Here is a 15,929-nt window from a genome sequence, read left to right as displayed (position 1 = left end):
GGCCTCCAGCCCTGGAAATTCAGCACAACCTACTTACAGATAGAAAAGCAACATCAGGCACCTGGGTGGCTCAGTTGGTTAAGTTACTGCCTTCAGCTCAGGTCATGACCCAGAGTCCCAGGATCGAATCCCACATCGGGCTCCCAGCTCCACAGAGAGTCTGCTTCTCCCTCTGACCTTCTCCTCACACTTGTTCTCTCTCTCTGTCTCTCTCTCAAATAAATAAATAAAATACTTAAAAAAGAAAAAAGAAAGAAAAGCAATGTCTTCTCCAGCCCAGTAATTCAAATAAGCACAATGAGTATTTTGTTTCCTCCCTAAATACAACAGAAAAAGTTGTCACAGGTGTATCATTGAAGACTTTTATGGACTGAAAACATTTAATACGATAGTCCAATGACTCTAGAAGTGGGTGGTACTGCCCCACACAGTGGCTTTGCTGGTATGTAGCAATTAATTTTGTCAAGAGTTTTGTCCGTGGGGCGTGGATAATACTTGCGTTTTCCTTACTGTATTAGTCAACCAGTGCCAGCTGTTAGGTTGAACCTTAAGAAATTGTCAACATACAAGAAATCGTGAGCTACAAAACCAGTTTCAGAGGGTTTGGCCTAATATTGTTCAATGGTATGTTAATTATAAAAACAAAAGCTGGTCAGTAGCTGATGGGGGTAGTTTAGCCTTTGTTTCTAAAGAGAGCAGCTTCCAAATTCTACATTAGAGCTGTCGAATAAGAAATAGAACTTCCAGTTTCTGGTTCTGCGTATAAAGAACTGGGAAGTGGCCACTTCATCTTTACAACTAGTACTGTCAACTGAGCAGACTGAAAAATCAGGAAGTCTTCTTGGAATCCTAGGAGAGGAGAAAACTGTAGCTTCCAGAACTGGAGAAAGAGACAGCAAACACAGGCCATCACAGCTTCCAAGACCAGAGTCTCACAAGCCGGAACCAATGGAGGAAGCATTGCAGGGCTAGAAAAACTGGAAGCATCATTGATGAATGGCGGAAGGCTCAGTGCAAACAGCTCTGAAAGTTAAGGAACTCTAGGAGGACCCAGTTACAGGGGAGGCCCCACAATACTGTTAAGATTTACCTCCTGGAGCTCTACCACATTCCCAGAGTAGATATTGGAGAACAATTTCATAGTACACCCGTCAGGGAGAGGGGGGCAAAGAGCCATTTTGAAATATAGTTCTTAGCATGTTCTTAGCATGGCCACCTCTCAGGGGAAACTAATTAACCGAAGGCTAACTAGCCAGAGTATCAGAACCTAACTGACCTAGAGAAAGGAAGGAAATACCAATTCCAGCCCACTCTAGCCATGCTGTGCTACCTAATGGTGGTGGAGAAGAAAAACTGAGAAACTCTTATGAAGTTGAGTCCAGGGGCAGAGACTGAGACCTCACCAGGAGACCGTAGTACAGAATGCTTCCCCTCCCACCTCAACACCAAGCCAGTAAGGCCTATTTACAGCAGTTTCTTTCACCCAATATGTCATGTCTAGCTATCAAGAAAAAAATTACAAGGCATACTAAAAGGCAAAAACACAATTTGAAGAGACACAGCAAGCATCAGAATCAGACCTGGCAGGGATATTGAAATGACTAAATTGGGAATTTAAAACAATTTTGATTAACATGCTAAGGACTCTAAAGGATAAAGTAGACAGCATGCAAGAACAGATAGACGGGCAATGTAAGCAGAGAGATGGAAATCCTAAGAAAGAACCAAAAAGAAATGCTAGAGAAATGGAATGTGAGCCACAGGGGTAATTTTAACTTTATGATAATAGTATTCAAAAAGTAAAAGAAACAGGTGAAATTAATTTTAATAATGTACTTTATTTAATCCCATATATCCAAAATAGTATTATTCAGACATGTTATCAAGATCAAAAATTAATGAGACATTTTACATTCTTATTTTGGTACTGTCTTTGAAATCTGATGTGTATTTTACACTTTGTTATATCTCAGTTCAGATTAGACATATTTCAACTGCTTGAAAGCCACCTTTGCCTAGCAGCTAGTGTACTTACTGGACAATGAAATTCTAGACCCTTCCCTTACAAACTGAGGGATCTTGGACACATGATTTAACCAAGCTGTGTCTAATCACTTCCCTGAAAAATGGAGCTATTAAAAAAAAAAAAACTATATCATAAGGTAATATGTGAGGTTAACTAAGTTAAGAGAGAACAGGAGCTGGTAGGTGCTCAGCAAACCACAGTTCTATCATCATCTTAGGAAGTAGGTCATTCAGTTGGCCACTTTGTCTCTTTAACAGAATTACAGAGTATTCTCAGAAATAACTCATGGCTTGGTCCATTTATGAGAAATAGAGTCTGGAGCATTTACACACTCACTCTCAAGACAGGGAAGTATGGGCCCAGGTTACAGTCTGAATATAAACAGTTCGTTACAATAGAATTGCCAAGAGTCCAAAGCAGAACAAGTTGAGAAATATATTAAGACTGCAGTTTACTGATTATCCACTATAGTCCAAACGCCAAGGGAAATACTTGTCATACGTAGATTCACTGAACCACAGGAACACAAAAATAAACCTGCAAAGCCCTGTAAATCAGGTAGTCTAGTCCTCATTTACAAAATAAAGAAACAGGTCTCAGAGGGGCTGACAACCTTGCCAAAGCTAATGTTAGGTGACTCTCTTCATTCCCCTGCTACCCTTCTTTTCTTACTCATCACAGGAAGGTGATGTGGGCTTGGATGATAGGCCCCACACTGGCCACTCTACAGTGAAGCAGGAAATAACTCTGCTCAAGCGAAACACTTCCTTTAACTGTGAGTTGAGGGTAGAAGATGAAACACAGATGATCGTAGAAAAGGGACCGTTTTTTTTTTTTATTACACCTAAACACTTGCGTTGAGGATCTGTTCCCATGTGAGGTTTCGATGGTGGGCACCAACCGTTTTTTTCATCGGAGAAAGTAAGACAACCAGATTGAGCCACCACTACTTTTTTATTAGTTCCATTTCTTATAAGATTGGCAACTCACTCGTGAAGCCTGGCCTTGAAAGGAAAAGGCCAAAGCGCTTTGCAGGAATAGGGGTTTTTCGGGGCAGTGGACCGGGGAGGGAGAGAGGAATAGCTGCTCCCAACACCAATCCCAGAGACCACGTGGCTCTCGTTCTATCTGGCTGGCTCAGCAGCTACCCAAGTTATGGGACTACAGGGGATACTGTCTAGACCAGTTCTTTTGGCCCTGGGGTTGGCAGAACATAGAACCAGAAAGCCAAGGCATGGTTCAAACAACTCTCTGCATTTTTTCTGGTAGACAGTCAAGCTGGATGGAAACCGAATCTCAAACAATTACCAAATGGCAATAAACAAGAGAATAAAAAGACTGCACAGGGCTTTCTCTGGTCCTTGGTCGACACATCCTAGCTCATGAGCTGTAAAACATGACAATTCTGGAGAGAATATCCTTGAAAATAAAAGCCCAACCTTAAAGATGTAGGACTTTTCCAGCTTGAGATGATTCTCAGGGCAGTAAAGGTGTTCTCTAGTCTCAGTGATAACCCCGTGAGAGGAAAAACACATCAACATCCAATTGAAATAATTTATTTACCACTAGAGCACCACAAAACATACATCATGTTTAAAATACAGCGTAATCGGTCATCAAAATACAAAACAGCTATTCTTATATTCCATTTTTTTAAACCATGCCGACCATGAAATTGTACTGCTGCTTAACATAAAACCGCCGTCCCACCCCCCACCCATAGACTAACATCTTCCCATTCCCGCCCACCTCCCTCCCTGCCCACCACAATATTTACTTATGGGAGATAAAGACCTTACAGAACCTCCAAACTAAAAAAAAAAAAAAAAGGATTCAAGAGATCTTAAAATAGAGCATTTAAAATATTATCAGTGCATTCATGAGGAAAGACAAAATAATACAAAACAAAATGTCATTCTGAGAGGAAAACACCTGCAGAAATAAAAGTGATTTACATAGAATTAATAGAAAATGGAAGGAAAAAAATCAACACACTCATTTCTGAGGTCAGGTCACACCCAACACCAGGGTCCTCTACTACCATGGCATCCCTTCTCTTGCTTTTCCAGTTTGCAAATCTGTGAATCCAATTCGTCATCTCATTAATGGCCAGGAAACGGCAGACAAGAAGTCCACTGGATCACACACGCAACTTCACTTGGATTCACACCTCACCAGGCTACACTTTCGGGGACCCTGCATATACTCCATTGTTTTACTTATTAATTTTTCTTCTCGAGCTAAGGAAGAGACAACTGGTAAACTGACCTACCAACCTTGACGGAACGTTACCTTCTCTGCAACAATATGGCAAATCATTCACTTATTAAAGCAAGGTAAATTCTAGCCTTAGATCTAGATAACTCTCATTCAGAGGGATAAACAGAATTTTTTGATCGTGGGCATATTTGCCTTGTACCTCTAATGACCATCAAAGAACATCTATGAAGATCTTAACTTTAGTGAAATCAACTAAGTGACTCGCGCTAAATGGGGCTTTTTTCTCCCTTAAAAAAAAAAAATCAACAAAAATGTCAGTCTTTCCATTTCTCCCTGAACACTAAAAACCTGACTAAAGGAAAAGATGTCTCCTATGAACTGTCTGATCTCAAGAACCATAGAGTTCTGTGAACATACCGATTAAACCAAGTTGCAGAAAGCTGTCTCCACTCAGCCACAAAGATTCTGAGTTTCAGTCAGATCCTGACTGAAACGAAAATACTTCAGCTCAGTGATCTATGTATATCTATCATATTCCCAAATTTCCCTAACACAGAAGATGGTTAACATTGGAATTGATTAGTAATGATGCTGAGGAGATGAAGGAAGACTTTTGAACTTGAATCGATCCTTTTAATAAAAGGAAAACGAAAGGACAAGTGGACTCAGATAGCTTATGTCATAATATTGGACAATACACAAAGCGCATGGGGAGAAATACTATAAAACACATATTTGTAGTGCAAGTCAAACTGCAGGGCCTTTCCTCCAAAGTCCTGGCCGGCTAAAGGAAACACACAGGTCTGAGTGATCATTAAAAAGAGCCCCAGTGTAAGTCCAATCTAAATCATAGTTGACATTATTACAGAACATTAAAAATATGGTAAAAATTTACACATTACATGTAAAGTAGTTAACGTTCTGATTTAATAGTTTGCAAAAGAGATCTGCAGATGTGTTTCCAATTACGCTGGCTTCTCTACCCATCTATTGTAAGAATGTAGGTACGGTTACATATATGGAAACGAAGAAAAACCTATAGCATAGCCATACAGCAATACTTGAAGGTCTGAAATTAGACCGGTACGTATCAAAACATTTCAACATGTCACTGGTTTACTGAACTGACAAAGAGCCATTTACAATTAAAAGGAAAAAAAAATCTTACAGACTTATTCTGACTGAAAGTTTCCTTTATTAACAGGCTTTTCGGTTTTGAACCTTACAAGAAGCTTCCTTAGGCAGTTGGTACATAGCATGTGTTTTCAGGGTCTTTATCTTAATGCAGACTTGCTTGGTCACAGAATAACTCGCCTGCATTTTCATCCCGTTAATATGACCTCTTTTTTTTCTGGCTCATTTGAGTTCAAGTTCCTTAAGCCATCCATGAGTTCCTGGCAAAGTATTTGGTCTCCACTTTATACACCTGTTTTATTTTCCAAGGGCAATGAAACGTTCATTATGTAGTAACACACAATAAATAACTCACTGTTAACTTGAAAGGTAAGAACGGGAAGGGTGCCTATCGCATAGCAATACAGAAAAATCAGGTGAGGCATGGGATTGGAATGGTATGTACAGCAACTCCACTTAATGGGATTTTCCTGTTTGTTTGTTTGTTTGTTTTTCCTTTCACATAATTAACACTAACAAATTCTTCCAGTGTTTATTTTTTTCTTAAAAAAAAAAAAAAAGGTTTCGCTTCTTGTCTCTCTCACAGAGTAGGTGAAATGTAGAATAAAGCCTTCAATTTGTTTCATTTTGTTTTGTTTCAGGTGCCAGTTTTAACAAACAGAACACAGACTTCCAAAGTGTTTGAACTAGTACCGTTTTGGTTTTTTTTTCAAAATTTTTTTAACACTGTCGAAGCAAGGCTGTCTTGGATTTTCTTGTTATAAACATTGTCTTTGTTCTTGTTGTTGCCCTCCTGCTTATCCTCATCACCATGGGATTATCATCTTGCCACTTTTCCAAGAATCTTAGCTGCATTTGCAAGACTTTACGATCATATTAGAGAGTTGTTCAATCTTGGGTGTCTTGCCGATGTAGTAGAGAATGGTGAGCGGTTCTAAATCCTGGGACACACAGCAAGGAGAAGCAGATGCTTCTGGATTTATGGTATTATATAGGCTGAGAACCTGAAAGAACATAGGAGAGGAAAGAAAACATAGGAAAAGACCAAGAAAAAAAAAAGTTGGGGGGGTTACTTTAAAAAGAACAATTCCATAGTGCTATAGTGTGACCTTATCAGTCACGGCACTCAGGAGACAATTTAAATGTACTGGTTTACAATTTCCTTCTCTTAAGCCCCCAATTATGGTCAACCTGGTATGTGTTCCTAGTAATCACTGAATTCATCATTTTCCTACAGAATCCTTTCCTCATGCGTCATAAACAAATGATTTTGTAAAAGCTGAGATTGCACAAAATCATTCAACAAATTTTACAGTTTCCAATAATTCTTGACTTTGATCACTGCATCGCTGTACACACACTTGCCAGGCCATCAAAAAATCTGGTGCTCTTAGTATTTGCTTTGGTGTCTACACTTCCTTGTAACCAAGTGTCTATTTCTAATTCCCACCTAGGTTAGCACTCCCTTTGACTCAGAGACTCTATGGACTTTGTTTTGACCTCATAGCCCGAGTAAGCAGAATGAGACTGCTGGACTCTGTGAGGAAGCAAATGCGGGGAGAAGTAGAAGAATCACAGGCTGGATGATAACTCCCATCAGCGCTTTAATCTACCCTTACATATAGAAAAAAACACCTGTCTGCCTGTGAAACCTCTCTGTGCTGTGTCTTTACAGGCCAATTTAATGTCACCTACATTTTTATTTTAAAGAAAAAAAGATATAAGTTTTTTCATTTAATATTGCTTCATAAACACGATCAAGAATTAAGCAGTTAAGAGTTACTTAAGTATGACACTAGAGCGCCTGGGTGGCTCAGTGTGTTAAGCGTCTGCCTTCAGCTCAGGTCACGATCTCAGGGTCCTGGGATCGAGCTCCGCATCAGCTCCCGGGGAGTCTGCTTTTCCCTCTGCCCCACCCCCTTGCTCACACTCTCTCGCACATGTTCTTTCTCTCTCAAAAATAAATAAATAAAAATCTTTAAAAAAAAAAGAATGACATGAAAAGCAAGCTCTATTTTTTAATTATTCACTTTCTTACATTTTGCTTAAAACAACAATAGTAATAATAATCAGCCCTCCATTAGATTCCATGTGGTAAATGGGCATGTCTAAGTGGGAGGGCTTTAGCCAGTCCCACAATGGAATGAAAAGAAAGTTCCAGAGTTAGTCCCATACCCTTAACTTCATTTCATATTCACGGGGGATGGGCCTTTTACCAATGGAAGTATGTAGGTTCCCCAGTGATGATAAAGAGACATTTCCAAGGATGCCATTAATGTGTTAGTCAAACAGCAAGTGACCTTTTCCTCGAGATTCACTGCAATTTTTTCAGCCTAAGACAGAAGATCTGTTCAGTGCAGTAACACTGACTACTTTATTAAGCTACCTCTGGCTTCTTGGGTAACTGTCCAAACCACATATTTGTGACCATGACAGTTATTCTTCCTCTCTCCTTGAAAAACAAGCATGGTCTCAGCCTTCACACACTCCCTCTGTGTATCAGGGAGGGGAATTATATTTCTACTTGGCAATGGGGCCTTGCCCACATTATAGCTACTGTTGCCACAGCCCAGTTGAAACAGCCTGGCCAGAGAGCTCAGACAAAGGGACAGGCATGAGCAAGCTTTCCTCACATGGCCAAGCACATGGTCAGCCTGGAGTGCCAAAACCTACAGGGGGGTTGGGAAAACAGCTGAAGGAAGGAGAGTCCTATTTGTCAAATTGAAAGCCCCAGCACATGTAGGCATTTATAAATAAATAGACTTCATGTTCTACTAACACGTGATTTTTCATATGAATTAAAGAGGAATTTTATAACACAGATTGTCTCAAATCATCGATAACTCCCAAACTCTTGAATTGAGTTGAGTGCCTTATGTGAGCCTCTTGGCAGCAAATCCGTTCTCCTACCCTGCAGTGAAGGCAATTTTTCTAATGCTTCTTTAATAAGGAGATTTACAGAGGCATAACCCCAATGTATAGCCACATTTCAGGAATTAGACTCAGTAAGGCAGAGTAAACCGAGGCCTGGTTATAAAACAAGGATGTCTGCGTTCCAAGGTTTGGTTTGTCACCAACTGTTTGATCCTGGGCAAGTCATCTACATGATCTAGACCCCAATTTCTGTAAGTAAAGTGAAATATCCGGATGAGATAATTTATGAAGTCCTTCCCTTCTCTGGAATCCTACATTATGAGGTATGAGGAAAAAGCATTAAGACAAGCATCATTATTCCATAGAAAAAGTCTTTGCTGATCTGGGCTACTCATCCATGGCCTCCCGTCAAGGACTGGCCCTCTGAATTAGGCTTCTAAACTCACTGAAGTGATCTGACAAAATATTTAGGTTCTTGTGTACTTTGGGTATATTCAAAAAGACTTGGAGATCCTAATTTTCCCATAGCTTTCTCTAATTTCATCAATTTGCTCTTTATATCTACTCTCGAGTTTGGCTTTGTTGTTTTAAAAGATCATTTTTAACATAAACATTCCTTTTTACTGATGAGAAATTGAGGGATTGAGGTTTAGAGAAGTCAAGTGACTTTTTAATTGTTGTGCACTAGTGAGTCACTATGCCAAAGCATCAACTGAGGTCCTCAAAGTTCTTTCCAATGTGACAGTCCTTGATACAGATGATGACAGCTCCTTTTTTTAGATGGGGACTTGGGTCCCTTCACATCCAAGCTATGCATGACCCCAAGTGATAAATTGATTCCAAAAGATTTTTTATAGCTACCAGTCACTTGTAATATAAAATAAAGAAAAAAATGAACAAAACTGCCTCCTGGATGCTTATCATTGAATTGGGAAGGCAAAACCTACACTTGTAACTGATCAGTGTCACTTCTGACTTCACCTACCCCCTACATGCTTCCTGGCCATTCAAGAGGATCGTTCTAGTACCCATTCATGTGCGATGAATGGGCCCCAGGCTAATTAGAATTCACTGGACATATTACCTGTAGGTACACATTAGCGACCCAACAATAGAAGAAATGGAGCCAAACACTTACCCTACTGTGCTGAGTGTCTGAACTCCATAAATATGGGCACGCTCCAGCACAGAAGTTGGCATTGTACCCTTTAGGTTCATGTATCCATTTCCATCCAAGATCCCTCTTGAAATCAATGTAAAGTGGACGTAGGCAGCAATTATCCTGTACATTTCTGTTAGAAGAAAGACCAGTGGAGATTTTACAGCTGATTCCTCCCCAACCCCATTCCAAGCCAGAAAAATGACTCCTTCACTCATGCAAACAGCATCCAATGAGCAAGTACCATGGGCTAGGTCTGAATGGTTTTATGGGAATCTCAAATGAATTTCACCATGGAATGTCATAGTGACCTGATGGACTACTTCCCCTTATGAATTTAAACCTCAAGTCCCTTGGTTGGCTGTGACCTTGAAAGTCAAACCTTTCCCCTGAATGACTAAATAGAAGCAGAGAGGTGACTGAAGAGACCAATCCCCCCTTTCCAACCAACACTGGGCACTTTTGCCAGATCAGCCTCAAAGGTCCTTTCAAATATAAAATGATCCAAGTACAACAGCTATTTTCAAAGAACCACCTAAGGCATTTTCCTTTGAGAATGAATCCATAATTTCATCTCATGTCCCTAGACCAGGAAATGAGCCAGAAATCAAGACACATGGAGCCTCGCTGAGTGTAACCACTGACTCTGGCGACCAATACAAGCCATTTTACTCATGAACTCTCTGAGCATCTATCAGTGAGGACCCTTACTGCCCCATAGCTCTCAAAATAAAGAACCTTCATCTCAGGAGGCTTGATAAGAAACCACAGGAGAACACTCACAACCTCCCCTCCATGAACTCTTACAGGAGTGGGAAATAAATCTGTGTTGCCTTCACTTCTCTCAGATTCAGTAGCTAATGACGCAGTAGCATTCTTCTTCTATTTCTCTCATCTCTGTGAAAAAGGGTATGGCCATGGGTGCTCTACCATGGGCAGTGGGGGTAGGGAGGGCTTCATACAGACAGTGAGTCTTTCCAATTAAGGATCAGCCATCATACCCCTCAAGTAACCTTATATTTGCTCTGAGGAGCAGGGAGCTCATTTTCTCCTTCAGCCCCAAAGTGCTTCAGGGGGGATCTGGGAAAAACTTCAGGGGACTAATTTTTTGACTTCATACTTGGTTCCTTGCAAGGGGCCGTGGAAGACGACACAGAAAACAGTTTGGAGCCTCTGGGAAGAAGGCTGTTAGGAGGTAGGGCTATCCTGTCCTATACCTGGCCTTAAGCCATGAGTGGAGTTTAGGTCTATTTGTAAGAAAAAGACAAAGGCAGTGTGAGAGTCAACAGATGTGATTACTTTGTTTTATTTTTATTTCCTTTACCTAAAACAATATGCTGCATCCAAAGCACGCTTCTTCCGCCGGTTGGACTGTTGTGACTCAAGTCTGTAGGAGGGCAACAACATTAGCAGGAGGTGTGGGGTCTTCCCACTGTTTTTTTTCCTAGTGGACTTTATAGTTTTCTGATCACCACTGGTATATGTGGAGGCGCCATCAATACCTTGAAAAAATGCATTTGGGTGACAAACATTTAGCTTTACCTTCATCAAATACAATCAGCCATTCTTTCTTTCCTTTGCATCTTGTCACAAGCAGCCATGATGACCTCACAATGGCATCACCGGCTGGCTACCGTCATTCCCCATGGAAATCGATATGGCACGAGGAGACAATCACAAGCAACAATGGACACTTCTCACTGAGGCTCATGGCAGGAGACAGTTCAGTGTCCAAGGCAGGGCTTGTTGGTTATGAAGGTCACTACAGAAGAAGACTTTGACCATAGTCCAAGGGCGACCTAGCTAGTTTATTTGGACTGAACCCTCAGTTCAGGCCATGTCCAGGCCCTCGGCGACTGAAGAGCATGGCAAAAGAACACGGCTTGTCCCCCACCAGTTCACTCCCTTCCTCAGACTACAAACTCAAAAGACTTTCCTCATGAACACAACCCGAGACTCACAAGAAATTGCAGTGAATTAAGTTCAAGTGAAACAGAAGTCACCCTTACCTAATGCTATTTGGGGAAGCTGTGAAGAAAGGGCTTTTTCATTTATTTTATGGCGTCTTCAACACTTTCCTGATTCCATCTGAGATTCAGAAACTCGAGCTCCCCAAAGCATGCTAAAGAGACTGCCAGTTTAAGCATTTAATCTCCACACTCCAGAGAATCATGGCTACGTTAGAGACTGAAATAAATCTCTCGACCTGCGGGAGTAGTTTTCCATGCGCGAGGGCCACTGGAGCCTTCTGCAAGTGGACGGGGGTCCCGGGTGGTGGTAGCTGGGGCAGGGGAATTAGCTCCCTGGCATGCCGCTGTGGAGTCACTGTGGCCCCAGCACACGGAACACTTCCCTCCCGCTTCTCATCATCCAAACTGGGTGGCTAACAAGGGAAGCAAGTCCAACTGTTGGCATCTCCTCCTTCTCCCTGACCTTTGGCTAATCACTAAGAGGTGAGGAGGAACAGGGAGAAACTAAAACCTCATTATGTCCTTATAAATTATTCCAGAAGTCTGATCAGGCAGCCACTGGAAATACTGGGTGCCAGCTAGAAACGGTGGAGTGTTCTGATTCACGTAAGGTGAGGTCAAGAGGCTATGGTATGAGGGGCTTCACAAGTGAAGTATGGTTGTAGGCCTCCTGACATTGCACTTGGGGCATTATCGATGGATGTCCTTGAATGTATGCTATCTTCTGCTATAATACTAGCATAGCTGGAAAGCTGGCTCGCTTAAATGAAGAGTACAGGGCTTACCTGACTAATAGTTTGGAAAGCTGATGAATCAGTTAGTTAGTATTGCCAAGTCATCACAGGGCATGGAGCAGAGTAAACTGGGAACCAATTGCTTGGCCCCAATCCTTTCTGCCTTCATTTATCTTTCTCCAGCCTTATCTTTACCCAAACAATTATAACTCCTCAGCCCTCACCAAACAATTTCATTTTCACATGCAAACGGGCTTGATCCCCCGTGAGATTATGAACACAGTCCCTCCCCTCCCCCACCTCATATGACCAAGTTTCAGTTACCTGCAAATCTTGCTTCTAGCTCTTCACTTTTATTGGGAATGATGTAATTATTAGATGGCACAAAGGTGCAGCAGGGACAGTGTAAACTTATTTTAAATCCCAGGTTTCTGTCTGGAAAACATTAAGTCAAGGAGGTCATTTGGATGTGTGATAATACCCTTAATCTGCAATCAACTTACAATAATGTGGGGTCACTGAGCATCTAGGGACGAGGACAGAGGGCGGCTGTAACCTTTATGGTAGAGCCATTCGTGGACGGCATCCGTCACGTCAAAGGAAAGCCATTCGCCTTCTGCTCTGGTCTTGACGACTTTGCTGTCAATGTAGCGCTGGGTTGGAGATGTTAAATCTTTGGATTTGAGAATCTGGAGAAGGAGAGAGAGAGGGAACAAGCTCAGTTGGCATCCAGTCAGCATGACTAACCCAAAGCCATGAACAGTATTCCAATTCATTATCTAAACTCAGCTCCGCTCTGGTACACCCATGTATTGTCATCGAACGGCATGTGTGCATAAAAGCATGACACCAGGCCGTGTGCCATGAAAAATAGAGCTACTAAGTCAGCTGTGTATTATGATAAAGGTGACAGGAACCATAAAGCCAAGTGTCTAAGAGAAAGTGACAGTAATTATTTTACTTTGCTGACATAAGCTTTGTGAGATTCCAGCCATAAATTCTATGCTATTAAGTTAACAGTTTTGTTGTTCTGCTTTTTAATTTGGGGAGCTGGGAGGTAGGGGGGACAGGAAGAGTGGGCCAGTCCAGAGGACCCGTGCTCACCCTCTAATGGCCCTGAATTATATAAATCTCCTTCTAATAAAGAGAAAAATTTCCCAACCTTGGTTCTTAAATCCGCCCACATTAACATATGTGGCATACCTCAGCTTTTGAGGTAAGTCGCTGGCTGGGATTTTTACTCTCCAGGTGTGACTTGTTAAATTGATAAAGATATTCCATATCCTGCAGACAAAGAATGAATTGGGGCAGGAGCAGTCTGGCCCAGTGTGAGACTCTGAAAGCCAACCAGCCTGAACACTGAGACTTCAGAAGGATTCATTTAGTTCAAAGACGTAAAGAGCCACTGAAGGAGGTTCTTGGATTTCTATAGGAAGTGAACACTTCAGGTGGTTTTTTAAAAATTCTGTCTGTCTTTAAATGATGTCTTATGAACCAGTCAAACTAAGGTCTCATTTTTTTAGAGCTCTATGAAATCCCTACCCAAACCTGTATCTTGCCTTCCCTTAGTACTCAGGGGCTTATACTGCCTACCCTCCCTGATGTTGAGTCTAACTATCCTGGGCTTGGTTCATACATGTGGGTTGGTCTCTCCAACAAGTTCATATGCTTCCCCAGGGCAGTGATCACATCTTCAATTTGATGCCATTTCCAGGCACAGCATTCAATTTAATCAGTGTCTATTAAAGGACTGTTCGAATATCCAGAAGCCTTACTTACTCTTTCAACCTTGCAAAAACAAAAATGCATAATCTTCCTGCTGATTTTAAAAGACACTTTTCTTCTGTATGTGTACATGACTTGTTCAGGTAAGTAATTTACCAACAAATGCTTCCTAAAATATTTGGCATTAGGGTAGACTTTTTTTTTTTTTTTTTCAGGACGAAGTAACCTCAGGAAAGGAAAGAGATTCTCATAATGGAACTTTGGGGGACCCTCAAAAATTTTAGACAAAATCTACTCTACTGGTCTTGCCCCTGAGGGTCGACACACCCCACTAAATGAAGACAATCTAGAGGCATTTGTGATTCAACCACAGGCAAGAGATGTTCTTGATAAATTAAAGGAAACAAGTAAACATGGTTTGAGGGCTGGGTGCCCTGGGTTTTGGGCTTGGCACACATTATTTCCTTTCATTGAATCCTCAAGATGTTCCTGTAAAGTGGATTAAGGAAACTGAGATTTGGGGAAGTTCAAGAACTCATTCAGTGCTTCATGGTGAGCATGTAGGGAGAGAGGATTCAAAGCAATCTCCTAACTCCTCACTCTGGTGCTGGATTTTGAAGACCAAAGAGTTATGGGGTCAGATTTGAATCGCCATTCATCCTTACCCCCTTCCAGATGACCAAGAAACATTCAGTGATCAAAGTAAAGATTTTTAAATAAGGTTAAAATAAATGTTGGTACGAAACAGAAATAAAACATGTGGAATGTATATACAGTTAATCCTGATGTAAACCTCTACCTTTAAAGATACAGCCTCCCAGCAGCCCAATCCTCTGGAAACCAAACCTTGCCTTGAAAACACTCCCAGGTGGGTAAATAAGACACCACGATTCCAATTCATAACAAATGGTATAATTAAACTAACCTAGGATTAAAATGATAAAACAATGGTTGAGATGTGTTCAGGCATTTCCATCTTAAAATTAGTAGCAAATTCAGAACGCATTTTTCTAATTTTAAATTTCCTCCCCTAGTGGATCGCCTATACTGATACATTATTTCATAATGTTTTTATATTTGCTTTGTTCCTAATCAGCACAGTGTATGTCTTACTCATCTTCATATCCCTAACACTTAGACACAATGTCTAGAACAAAACATTGTTTTCATTGTTGTGGTAATTACATATTATATATACATATATATAAAATATATCAAATATCTATGATATCGATCTCTGATACAAGTATCACTGAAGACACAGAATTTTTTTTTAATGACTGTATTGATCAAATGGACAAAAAAAACACAAACCAGCAAATCTATGGAAATTCTTCACCTCAGAGAGAAGGAGTAAATCTAGAGGATCTTTCTTTCAAAGAATACCAAAAGAGATCAAAAGATTCTGAAACTTTTTTCTTTTTTAAATCTCATCCTCTAATAAGTGTTTCATCAGCCACAAAACACCAGTAGGTTCTGATGGTGGACAGCTTCATATTCTCACCTGACTGATAGGTCCTCTGTGTTTTTTCACTGGTTCAAGAACAAGCCCATTTAAGCACCCAAGAATGACAGCTACTTAGCTACACAATTCTGAAACAGAGAGGTGTTGTATTTTGGATACTTTGGTATTGTGGATTTGCTGTCTCAAACTTTATGGCCAAGGAGTTCTTAAACTCACTTGTTGCAACTGAACTCCATTCTTTTTTACCAAGTCCTCCATGGAAACAGGAAACAGCTGCTTTTCATCACTCATAGACTATCTCTCATATTCTTGGAGACTATTATTAAGTCCCCCTCAGCATGCCCGCTCTCGCTCTCTCTCTCTAAGCTAAATAAACCCTGTTCCCTTAGCCCATATTTAGAGGGGCAATTTCCCAAACCTTTAATCACTTGGGTCACTAACTGGGATGAATGATGCTCTATAAAAGTATTCCTCCTCCAGCTTCGTGGTGTTGTTTCAGAACTGGCTAGAAAACCTTCTAATCACATCTGAAAGTCTGAAATCTTAACTTAAAAAGTATCTTCTTTCTAAGAATAGACACAACCTCTCTATTCCCTGGTTATCTTTCATTTAACAAGCACGC

General features: G+C 40.9%; 1 protein-coding gene across 3 annotated transcripts in view; it reads right to left on the bottom strand.

Moving 5' to 3' along the window:
* Window positions 1–3,566: 3,566 nt before the first annotated feature.
* The window catches only part of TGFB2 (transforming growth factor beta 2), a 79,030-nt gene continuing 66,667 nt past the window's right edge, over window positions 3,567–15,929 (bottom strand). For 2 of the 3 annotated variants that reach the window (XM_032872936.1, XM_032872937.1), the window contains 5 exons: window positions 12,674–12,806; window positions 12,442–12,552; window positions 10,738–10,915; window positions 9,393–9,546; window positions 3,567–6,384 (listed from right to left, as the gene is read on the bottom strand). In XM_032872936.1, coding sequence (XP_032728827.1) covers window positions 6,226–6,384; window positions 9,393–9,546; window positions 10,738–10,915; window positions 12,442–12,552; window positions 12,674–12,806 — 735 coding nt within the window. In that variant the 3' untranslated portion in view covers window positions 3,567–6,225. The remainder of the gene's footprint in view (window positions 6,385–9,392; window positions 9,547–10,737; window positions 10,916–12,441; window positions 12,553–12,673; window positions 12,807–15,929) is intronic. The other variant, XM_032872938.1, reaches the window with a different exon arrangement.

The sequence above is a fragment of the Lontra canadensis genome, unplaced genomic scaffold (assembly GCF_010015895.1).
Source record: "Lontra canadensis isolate GAN:19392208 unplaced genomic scaffold, GSC_riverotter_1.0 scaffold46, whole genome shotgun sequence".
Lineage (NCBI taxonomy): Eukaryota > Metazoa > Chordata > Mammalia > Carnivora > Mustelidae > Lontra > Lontra canadensis.
This window is presented reverse-complemented; position numbering and strand designations above follow the sequence as displayed.